The sequence below is a fragment of the Pteropus vampyrus genome, unplaced genomic scaffold (assembly GCF_000151845.1).
Source record: "Pteropus vampyrus isolate Shadow unplaced genomic scaffold, Pvam_2.0 Scaffold53, whole genome shotgun sequence".
Classification (NCBI taxonomy): Eukaryota; Metazoa; Chordata; class Mammalia; order Chiroptera; family Pteropodidae; genus Pteropus; species Pteropus vampyrus.
Genome location: NW_011888834.1, coordinates 9,032,991 through 9,045,426, shown reverse-complemented (window position 1 = coordinate 9,045,426; position 12,436 = coordinate 9,032,991). Strand labels below are relative to the sequence as shown.

The 12,436-nt window shown below is 32.7% G+C and overlaps 1 protein-coding gene across 1 annotated transcript in view; it reads right to left on the bottom strand.

Annotated features, from left to right (window-relative positions):
* Positions 1–1,065: 1,065 nt before the first annotated feature.
* The window catches only part of GLRB (glycine receptor beta), a 52,409-nt gene continuing 41,038 nt past the window's right edge, over positions 1,066–12,436 (bottom strand). Inside the window, exons 8-11 of the mRNA XM_023530773.1 lie at positions 12,151–12,280; positions 11,057–11,213; positions 8,930–9,222; positions 1,066–3,597 (exon numbers count right to left, since the gene is read on the bottom strand). Coding sequence (XP_023386541.1) covers positions 3,301–3,597; positions 8,930–9,222; positions 11,057–11,213; positions 12,151–12,280 — 877 coding nt within the window. The 3' untranslated portion in view covers positions 1,066–3,300. The remainder of the gene's footprint in view (positions 3,598–8,929; positions 9,223–11,056; positions 11,214–12,150; positions 12,281–12,436) is intronic.

Sequence of the window (12,436 nt, the reverse complement as noted above, 5' to 3'; positions counted from 1 at the left end):
CTCCCACAGAGGACCTGAACAGACACTTCTCCCTAGAGGATATACAAATGGCCAACAAATATATGAAAAGATGCTTAATATCGTTAGCTATTAGGGAAATGCAAATCAAAAGCACAATGAGATACTATCTCACACCTGTCAGAATAGCTATGATCAACAGGACAAGTAATAACCCTCATACATTTCTGGTGGGACTGCAAATTGGTACAGCCACTATGGAAAACAGTATGGAGGTTCATCAAAAAACTAAGAATTGATCTACCATATGATCCATCAATCCCTCTACTGGGTATTTACCCCAAAGACTTGAAAACTCATATCCATAAAGATAATTGCACGCTGATGTTCATAGCAGCATTATTTACAGTGGCCAGGACATGGAAGCAACTGAAGTGTCCTACGATAGATGATTGGTTTAAGAAGCTGTGGTACATATATACAATGGAATATTACTCAGCCATAAGAAGAGATGAGATACTGCCATTAGCAACAATATGGATGGACCTTGAAATAATCATACTAAGCGAAATAAGCCAGACAGAAAAAGTTGAAAATCACATATCACTTATATGTAGGATTTAAACCTAAAAGCGACAAATGAATAGGATAAACAAACAGAGACTCAAGGACATGGAATATAGACTAGTGGTTACCAGAGGATAGGGGGTGGAGGAGGAGGGGGTAAGTAAATAGTTAAAGGGGGTCAAATATAGGGAGTAGGGGGAGGGTGAAGTGGGTAAAGGGGATCAAATATATGGTAGCTGAAGGAAACTGGACTTTGGGTGGTAAACACACGATAGAATATACAGATGTCAAATTATAATGTACATCTGAAAATTATATAATTGTATTAACCAATGTTATCCCAATAAGTTTAATTTAAAAAATTAAAAAAAAAAAGAATGGGAAACTGAATTAGGGTGGTGACAGCAAAAATAGGAGATAATGGGTGTAAGAGGGAGAATCTATAGTACTTGGTACTTGAAAGTGTACATATACAGCATGAGAAAGATTTAATATGAGTGACGAATAGTGATGACTTTGACAGAAATAGAAAACAAGGGATTTGTGAGAAGATAATTTTTATTTTGGAGATACTGAATATCCAGGTAAATATACTGCAAGACTCTTAGAAAGACATAATGTTTAAAATACACATATCAGAACTACTCTGGGACTAAGTGACCAAATCCTTGAGATAACAATTATAAAGCAACAGTTAGAAAGACATAATGTTTAAAATACACATATCGGAACTACTCTGGGACTAAGTGACCAAATCCTTGAGATAACAATTATAAAGCAACAGTTAGTGGACACTGATTGTACTTCTTTGTTATGATCATTATCTAATGTTCCATTCATAGTTATACATACACACTTAATCGTGGGATAGCTATTTATATATATTTGGGTATTAAAATTGATCTTAAGAGGCTATAATGTTATATTACAAAAAATTCATTCACATTATTTTCAATAAATAAATTCTTATATAATGAGACATGTCTTACATCTGGTACGTTTTCCACTTAAAACTAAATCAAACCTCCAATATAAATAAAACTTGCAAGTATAAAGAAGAATATAAGCAACTATAATTATTATAAATAAAAAATTAAATGGTTTAAGTCCTATCCAAGACACATTTTTTCTTACCACAGTTCCATTAAAATGTTATTGCTGGGGTCCTAGCAGGATATTGAAGTCCATCGATAGGATTACTTGTAGCATTTTAAACCTATTCATATGGCTGAACTTTTGTAACTACGGGTGCTGAAGGACTATATAGGATTAGATCACATCTCTCTCTTTTTTAAATTTAGTAATCAGTGAGAATCTTTTAAGAATTAAAGTCTTCAATAAAATAGCCTTGAATTACATATGGCAATTAGCATAAAAAATATTTAAACACATTTTATTATCGAATTGACCATATAAACTCTCAGCTACAACAAAACTTTCCAAATAATGTAAATATATTACTTTGGTCTCATGTTTATGTTAATTACTGACAGTTCTAATTTTAGCTATGAGAAATAAAAAAGTTACAATGGCTGTGATATTAGCAAGAATGGGAGTCTTATAGACCAAAAGGTGCCCATTTTCAGGTTGAAACAAGATCAAAGGAAGTAAATCTAAGTAGCAAGACTTTGAGCAAGAAAGATAACATAAGTAGAAGTGAGCCTTAACATGAACAAAGATATTATTTACTTAAACTTTAAATGTTTTATAACAAATCTAAAAATATTCAAATAAATATAGAAATAAGAAATGATTTCAGAAAAAATAATTTTGCTTAAAAATATGTAAATATTTTAATAAAATAAAGAAGTTAAAATTCTTAAATGATTATGGGTTTTTTTCCCAACTCCAGTTACTTCTAGTAATAGGGTATTTTCCTCTGGGTTTCTTAAAAATGATGTGAAATCACATATCCAGTACTATATTCCAATTTAAAATATATATCACTCTTTTAAGGCACAATGATTTTGTATACTCTGTATCAATAAAATTAATACATGAAAATATATTTAAATTTTAAGGTGGATTAAATAGAATTTCTTTTATCAGAAATATTTGATCAGTGTATCTATCCTTTATTTTTATTTTATCAGAAGCCAGAATTGAGTATGAATTTACATAAATCCAGACTTCCCTTTGTTTCAAAAGTGCTTACTGTGTTTTATTTTCTGGCATTTTGACAACACAGGCACACTTTGAAATGAGCTAATTTTACAAATTAGTCATTGTTTGAACTTTATTTCTCCATGGAGCCCACATAATTATAGCTGATATATTTCTACTTACAAAGTTTAAACAATATGTAATATAATTTTTGCTTAATCTGTGATAATACCATCTAAAATTATACAAGAATAAGATGGCTTTCTCTGAAAGTTACAAGGAAGGAAATTTGAAATACTACATACATTAGAATGGTGATCATAACAGGATTCAGCGTGCACATTGTTTTATTACCAGAATCATCTGAAGTATTTGCAATATACATTAACTAAAGAAAATTGTTTGGATTTTATTTTATGTAGTATGCTTATCCTTCATGTATTCCTAAAGCAGTATGTTCGCTATACATATATACATCATTATTAGAGCACAGATGTAACAAGACCATGCTGCCATTCAAAATTAAGGTGCCACATTTTTCTTACAATCAAATGGCATCCAAAATGCAATATATTGCTATGAAAATGCAGTTTTTTTTCACAGATTGGCATTTATGAATGAGGATAGTCATAATGAAATGGGATTTTATTTTATATAAATGGAAAAGATTTATCATAAATATATAGACCAGTATATAACGTTGAAGAACAGGAAGCAGAAAGGGAACAGCGCTCTTGCATAAAGGTCAATTCTCTTTGCCGCTGTTGGAATAACAGGTTTGGCAGGGGGCGGCTTCTTGTTGTTCTTTGCCTGAGATTTCCCAAGTCCATTGTTGACTTCAATAGGTTTTCCATAGCAGTCATAATTGGATAATTCGAAATCTCTTGGTAAGCTTCCAACAATGCTGAAGTCATTAGATCTCAGGTCAGACTTAGAAGTACAAACTTTCTTGCATCTGGTCTCACCAACCTGAGAATAAAAATTAAACACAATAGTGTATTTAGAATTTTCTATTTATAAAACACATCTCTTCAAAGGGATATTTTAAAAATCAGATATAATAGTCAACTGACTAAACCACCAGACTTCCTGAACATTTAACTCTAAAATGTTGTCTATGTAACAAGGCTGATGTTATGGAATAAACTTTTGATAGGTTATTTTATGTTAAGAGATCTAAGTACAAATAAACATTTGTCTTAGGTGCTCTCAGGCTTGTGAGTTTTTAATTAAAAGGCCAATAAATAAAAGTCCAATATTTAACCATAACACAGACCATATTACTACAGTGTATGAATTAGAGAATCTTCCTGTACTTTTAACATTTGACTTCACCCTGGACCATATTTCTAAATAGGGTGGTTTATAAATGACTAAGGTATTTACTACTCCAATGAGACAAACTGTGTCTCTAACCCACACTCACAAATAAGAACTAAAAGATGGTCACAATTATCATGAACCGAAGATTTACCAGGCATTCCTAACATGTTGGCTAAAGTTGAATTAGCCAACCACACTCAGAGAATCTAATGAAATTGTGCATATTTCAGCCAGATCATATGCTACAGAGATAGTCCATTGATTAATCTCTGAATTCTTAAATTTAATTCCCAAATATACAAAATAATGATTTCACACTGAACTTTGTCTAGCAATCTGAAATGCTCTTGGAACAGAGATATAGGCTAACCTCAGTGGGGTATAAGATATACAGCAAGGAGAGATCTTAGCTCTACTGCTTAATCATCTGTTCTTACCCCTGAGTTCTGTCATTCACCTTTCAAATACTCACTGTTAACATTCACTGTTTTTATTGAAAAGGGAAACTATGTTATTGTATACTGTTAGTAGACTGTAGCTACTCTTTTTTCATTTTTTTTTTCCTAATTAGTATAATAAGTTGACTAGTTATATAGGTTCTATTTACATGAACTAGATTATGGTTGAATAAAAATGATGCTTAATGTAAGAAATAAAACAAATGATTCTCCAGAAGTCACTCAGGTACCAGGACACTGTCTTTTATCTGAACAAAGTCACACATGTGATTTTGGAACATCATTTATAGATAGATAGATAGATAGATAGATAGATAGATAGATAGATAGATAGACAGACAGACAGATAAATTTCCAGGCTTTCTATTTAAATTTCCCAATTCGAAATTTTAAAAGGCCATTTTTAGTAAGCAATCTGTCATCTAAGCTCCATCGCCATGCACATATACAATGACTCACACATTTGTACTCGTATACCTTCCCTGTAAGTGTTCCAGACAGAAGATCATATTTAAAGTTCTGGTTTTCCAGGGCTGTTTGAGAACTATGTCAGGCTCAGCATGTATTAATGAATTTTTCTAATGGTACATCACTACCTTGATTGGAAGAGAAGTTGAGACCAGACTCTAAATATTAAATCTTTGTGTTATCCTCTATCAGAGCAGTTTTTCAAAATCTGGGACACTGTGAGTATACCAGTCTTTCTCTCTTTCGAATTCTTCACTCCAAAAGCCTTCGAGGCACTAACTTTGCTTTTGAACCACTTATCAAAACAAAGGAGTACTCTAGCTTCTGCCAATAGACTAAGAGAGCATGACTGCTTCTCAGTCATTTTTACTTTTTCACAAAGAAGGCCAAATGTAGTTATATAGAAATGCATTTGCTTTAAATCGTATTTTATATGTGGCTTCATGTGTATGCGTGGTTTTAGTACCTGTAAGTAACTAAACAAGAATCCAAATTTATATATCATAACTAAGTCACGCATAAATAGTCCAAATTTTCTCATCTGTTTTATTTACATAAACATATTCTTAGATTCTGCCAGCAATTTTAATGATTTTAGAATTTTATCTATATAATTTATTCAATGTAGACATAGAATGTTATGTTTATTCTGATAGAATGTTAAAATAATAACATGGAAAAGCTCTCTAAAAAGCCTCTATTTGCTTATACTAATTTTTTAATCATTTATTAAAACCTTTTCCAAAGATGTATTCGAAGATCTTGTATTTTAAATCAGTAGGGTTGTATGTGTGTGTGTGCATACATGTGTGTGTGAATTGTCACAGAAAACCTCTACTACAGAAGTAATTTTTAATGATGTGACCCAACTGAATAAGGTAAAAGATTGTTTCCTACTGAGAAGCTCTCAGGTTAGTTAAATAGCTCAGGATTCATTAACTAGTTGGCTGATCTCATATTGATCCATTTATCAGAGATTTTACACAAACATAACTTTCTTTTTTAGTTAATATTCTCTACACATAAGTATCATATCGTATGTATATGAAAGTGCAAAAGAATTTACAATATAAATACTATTTTGAATAATTATAGTATCACATGAAGAGAGGTTAAACTGCTTATAAATAAAACAACAACCGTACTTAACATTTTCTTAAGAGTAAACCTCTAATTTACAATTTCTCATTTTTTCCACATATGAATTTGTGTCTCACTTTCATATAAACTTGTCACTTCTGACAATTACTGGTACCAAAAATGAGATAGTGTGATAATGAGACTGTCAAGAATAAAAAAATGATGTAAACACTTTCTAATGCTTTCAATTTTAGCCTTTAAAATTTTCCTTCTGGTCCTTTTCAGTTTGCATCTGCACCCATTTAAAAGCAAATCACCTTAAATGATATTTCTTGGTCAGAAGACTTAGGTATTATTTCATGGTGATTATGATATCTTCTACAGATGCTAAAAATATGTTCAGAAAGGAATAATCACTATATATTGTACCAACTTGAAATCGATCCTTAATTTTAAAAACATTGTTACCATAAAAAAGCAACTATGTCATTCATGCGTGGTCAGCAGCTTTTATTTTTAATTTATTCAAATTCGTAGGCGTGGATATTATTTTGCTTTTATTCACAACACCTTTGTTGTAAATAACACATGGCATATACTATGTCTTGAGAATAGGATGATACTAATAACAGTAGGTCCTCAACTGTATCTATTGAATAAAAGAGAAACCTATGAGCAAATATTAAATTAGTAACAAAAATATTGGAATAGCTAAGAAAGTATTAAATTTAGGGAGGAAAATCTAGGCAGTTATAAATGACATATATTTGCATGCAGGCAAATTATGAAAATTCCTTTCTAAAAGCTAGATTAAAAATCATTGATCTTTCTCACACTTGATAATTTCTTTACTTAGCAAGTACAATATTATTTTAAAAAACGGCATCAAAATTTTTCTGCAATCCAAATTTCATTATTTCCTTTGGTTAATATTGTTATTCTATCTAAAAATAAATGACATATCACCTAATTGAAATTATTCAGCAAAAGCTTGTGTTCTGAAAAGCAAAATATACTGGAACAAATACGTTTTGAAACTAAAACTATAATTATATTTATCACAGCAAAACCAGTAGTTTAAAAAGGCAAAAAATTTTAAATTTCCTTTTTTATATTTTCTTTCACATGACAATGTGTAGTAATCGTACTAATTTATCAAGCTTACACATTTGCTATAAGTTTAATGTGTATATTAAAGCTAAGTTATTTTTGGATTCATATTCTCATTTTGAAGCCTGTCTCAGGATACAAATATTACATAAGTACAATGTTAACTTTGGAAATTACATTTTGGCAGGTAAGATATAAGTAATTTACATTTATTTCTGGATAGTACATTTTCTGGTCAACTTTTAAACTCTCTAAGCATCACTCTATGACTTTTGTAACAAAATGTCAGCAATTCCAGAATCTAGACATGTGTGCTTCTATTAGCAACTAAAAACAGAGAATTAAAATAAGGAAGTTCTTAAATATATTGAACTTTTATACATTAAGTAATTATTTTAATGCTTGAGAGAGAAATTTAAAATAATATAATTTACTCTAATATTCTGGATCCTATTTATCCTTATATTTATGTTCATAAATAATCTTGATATGTTCTACAGTACTTCAAAAATCTAGTTCCAGTACATCTCCTTCCTTCAATACCCCAGTTCACAGAGTCTATTAAAATTCCAAGATTATCTGCACATGGCTGTTTTCTCATACTAGAGAATTTCTGCAGTCGTTGAGGCCCCAGAACATACCAGAGAATGGAGCTGATTGTGACACCCCTGGACATCAAGCACCTGCTCTATGGAACATCTTTGCTTTCTGTCGCCAGATCTCTTGACCAGGTTCTAAGTTCGAGGGTGGGAAGATTAGTGGGTTGGAAACATGAGGAAGAAGTAAAAATGGGGTGATGTAAATGGAGGGGTTAGATATGTCAAATACATGACTTCTTTAAGGCCATGACAGCTCTGCATTTATGGAAATTTCATACTTAATCTTTGCAAAGACCAAACAACAACAACAACAACAAAAAGCTATGGGTTACACCATACTGTTCACTAGTTTTTGCATCTAAAGAAATATATGGGACATACTTGTCTAACATTCTAGGTATGGTGAATGATGGCAGTCAACAAACTGATATAGTATGAAGCCAGAATATAGGCAAAGAAGGCAAATTTTCAAGATTATAGGATAGTATAGATCCTCAATGGAAATGGTCCCCTGGTTTACTAGTCTTCCTGACCAGAGGGCATCAATCAGGGGCACTTTAGGCTAAGTGAACAGCTATCCTAATCCGTGAAGCATCCTGTTGCTCCAGGATTTATCAGTAACTGACCCTAGAAACACTGCCCACTATTCTTAGACCTATTATCAAGTGCAAGACAATGTAAGGCAGTTAAACCTGTCCAATTCTTCCCTACTCACCACTGGGCTGGACAGATCCCAAACTATGGGGATAGTATCCCTGCGGGCCAGGCATCCAATGAGTAAGTAGCCTGCCGGTCATGTTCTGCGTGAAGCTCTCTAACCTGATGGGGAACAGGGGGTTTAATCCAGAGCATGACTTCCCTAAGCCTTCAGTGTTGGTGGAAGATCACTGCTTCTCCAAAAGCCCTCTGGCTTTTCACTAAAGCTTTTCAAATGAGAAACAGGAGGAGGTCTGTAATTCTGGCAAGGCTTCCACATTGGATGGTGACCATCAAAGCAGAGTTGTATCATTAAATCAACACCTTATCAAATTCCTGGAATTTTGATAAGATGTCTTTTTTTTCTTAATTAGTTTGTAACCTAAGTGTTTCATATATCTTTTCCAAAAATTATGTTGGCCTTAGTTCCTTTACATCTGTGAGAGAAAAATGAGTGAATACCAATTCTATCAAACATTTATTAAACCCACAGAAAAATGTCTCTCTCCTGACACTGCAGAGAGCCATGATGGGGGAAATGATTTCGCTGGGCGATTTCATTCTTACCTGCAAAGTGCTAATGTGAACTGGAGTCCCCGTACCATTCACAGTATTCTTTTTAGCTGCGTTTCCACCTTTCCCATCTGCTTGCTCAGCCTTAGCAATTCTGGCTTTTTCTGCTTCAACTCGTTTGGGGTTATTCAGCATCACCTGAACAACAGCATACTCCACCAGGGAAGCAAACCCAAAGAGAAGACAAGCAATGAGCCATACATCAAGAGCCTTCACGTAGGATACTTTGGGCAGTTCTGCAGCAAGGGTTGTGCACTCAGAGGCCAAGCTGAGTACTGAAAAGATACCTACAGAAACAGAAGTAGGAGTTAGAGTTGCTGTTTACCCCTGTGAAATCTCCTGCAATCCTTACTCTGACTAATCCCTCTCTGAAAACTTCCAAAGGGCCATGAACAATTCATCAGGTCCATTTAAAGCTCAAAGAGTGGAAGAAATAATACATATATACTTATTATGTAAGCATTATTACATGTGGTTGTGGATATTTGTAAATACTCAGCATTTTAAACAAAGAAATATAAATTTAAGCCATGCTTTAAAAATCATAATTTGTATCTGGTTTAAATATTCAAGATATCTAAAACTATTCTATCATATCACTGAAGAAGCAACGAAGCTTATTTCATTTTCTAGCATTATTTTAGACAGTTCTAGAGCTGAATTTTCTCCCATGAACAACTAGATCGGAACACAAATAGAACATATAAAGCAATTTTCTGATAAGGGTCACAATTTTAAAAAATATAATAGAAAAGACGAAGTAAAGAACATTCTTGGTTACTTCAGAGAAACAAACGATTCCAGTTTTTCAGGGAAAGAATAAAATTCTGCTATACATAATATTAACCATATATGAAAAGCTAACTCCAAATTACCCTTGGAAGCCTGACATTTCAATTTATATCACTGCATGACAGAAAGATATTTCTAATAAACAAAAAATATTGACTATTTTGGGGATATGCATAATATTTTTGACAAGTTTAAAATTTTAAATCTAGTTTTGGGTGTTTTATTCCCAGAACATTATACTGCATAGTTAATTCTCATCCCTTGAAGAACTAATCTGTCAGTTGTCATTGTCTTCATCACAGATATATGACCATTAGAATAAAATTTTCCACATTTTTGATATGTATTTGGTTTTTCTTAAGATGTAAACCACCAAATTTCTTATTATTCAGATAAAGCTGTCATTTTCATCATTTCTTTCCTGGTTTCCTACTCTTTAAAATCTGTAGTTCATTGAATTCCTCCAATAAATCAGGAGGGAGTTTTCTTTTTACGAGGCTTTTCTGATGGAAGAAAAAAATGAAATGCTGCAACCAATTAGCCACTATGAAGTTACATATCACATCCTTACCTATGTAAGTTACAAGCGATATTCAGAACACATGCACACGCACACGCACACACACAAAGTAATGAAAAATTTTAAAACACTACAAATGAAACGTTCTATTACAATGTCCTTAGTTTGAAGTTTGTTCACTTTACCCATTAAATGGGCTCTTGATTATTTCCCAAACACAGAGTGGTAACCTCTATACAGATACAATGTTCAAGTCTGGCTAATGGTGGTTCTGTCACAGAACATTAAAAATAACAAATTGGGGAGGATGGAAAACCTGCACTTAAGCTCTCTAGGTATAGCTGATGATATATAGCACACAATAACTGATGCTTAGAAAAATGATGCTAAGTCATTTTTAAAAAGATAAAGTATACTCCATATTCCTTGATTAAGAGTGTGAGATAGTATATAATATGACTTAAAAGATTTCTATAGAAATTACTTGTTTTTAATTTTGGCACTATTGGGAATTTTAGACTTTAGTTATTTTAGACTTTAGTAAGTGAATATCACTTACTAAAAATTATTTCATAAGTCCAGATAGGATAAATGATAATACCCCAAGAACACAAAGAGTAAAATTTAGTTTAACTATAAAATACAGACACATGGAGAAATTCTAGTTCAGTGTCAAGGTTTGAAGGAAATCATAAAAAAAAATGTTGCCATCAATTCCCAGACTCATTATTTCAAAACAGTTGATGAAATAGTTGGTGAATGAAGACGTGACAGATTCCTGACATGGAGAGAAGCACGGCACACTTTACCCAGGGGCACTCGGGCAGCACTTGCATCTGGGTTGATCCAGAAGGACAGCCAGGAGAGAACCACAATCAGCAGGGTTGGGGCATAGACACCCATCATGTAAAACCCGACCTGTCTCCTTAGGGTGAAGATGACTTCCACGCACGTGTAGTACCCTGTCAGAAACAAACATTAAAAGTATGAGGTTCTCACCCACCTACAACTGCGAAAATCAATAATGTGCCTGCCTATAAGTTATGTCACTTCTATGTGAGGCAATTTCACAAAGTAAACACACAAAACCAGGGTTTTCTTCTGTAAATATATATAATTGATGTTATCTAAAAGGTTAACATTATGGGACCGGTTTCACCTGACCTTTGGCAATTTCATCGACACAGAAACAGACATCACATTCAGCTCTACTGTGTCACTGTTTCAGCTTTTAAGCCTTTGTTCAGACAATTTGCAATGGACTTAAACTTTTCATTATCCCTGGGTATTCTCAGAGCAAATGATTTAAAGGAGTTACACAGGGAGCAGTAAATCAAAGTAGAACAAGTCTAAAAAAAAAAAACACTCCTGGACTACATATTGTCAGTATAATTTTTCAGCTATGTGTACTACTTATCTAGAACGGATGGCAGTTTACAATATCTCATATGCATATTTAAGTCTTAAAAATTAAGAAAGTATTGGAAATAAATATTATAAAGGATATAAAGTAAGTGTTTTCAATCTATATGGATGAGAGATTATAAAGTGCAATCATCTGACATTCCTCTCAATTCTCTCCCTTCCTCTAATCCAGGCCCTCAAACATAGTCTAATTAAGAAAAAAAAACTTCATTTTCAGAAGCTGAGACACATGCAGAAATTGTTTTTCAACAGAATCCTAGAGCTGCCATGACATCAACTACTCCTCCAAATTAATCACAAATTATGAGCAGCCTCTTAATATCCTTTGCTGACGAGAAAGAAAAGTGACAAATATTCTTCTAGCACTGGAGTATTTCCAGATGTTTATTTTTTAAATGTTTTAATTTTTTCAGTTAGCATTTAAATACAATATTTAATGCCTTAAGCACTTAAGTAAAAATGGCTGACACTGATTTACCTGGCGACAGTCAGCAAGTCCATGACCTACTGAATTTATAACTAGAAGTTTATACCTCTTATTCTCCATCAACTTTTTCACCCATCCTTCCATGTCCCTCCACTCTGGCAGTGTTATAATGAATGTAACACTAGGCAATTTGGAGATAAAGTTAGTTTAAGTTATCTGTGATTGTTGACCTTCAAATAAATCAACAGGTTACATAACATAATGTAACTAGATTATATAAAATATATGTAAATAGTCCCTAAGGACTATTTGATAATCTGTTATTAAGAAATTATAT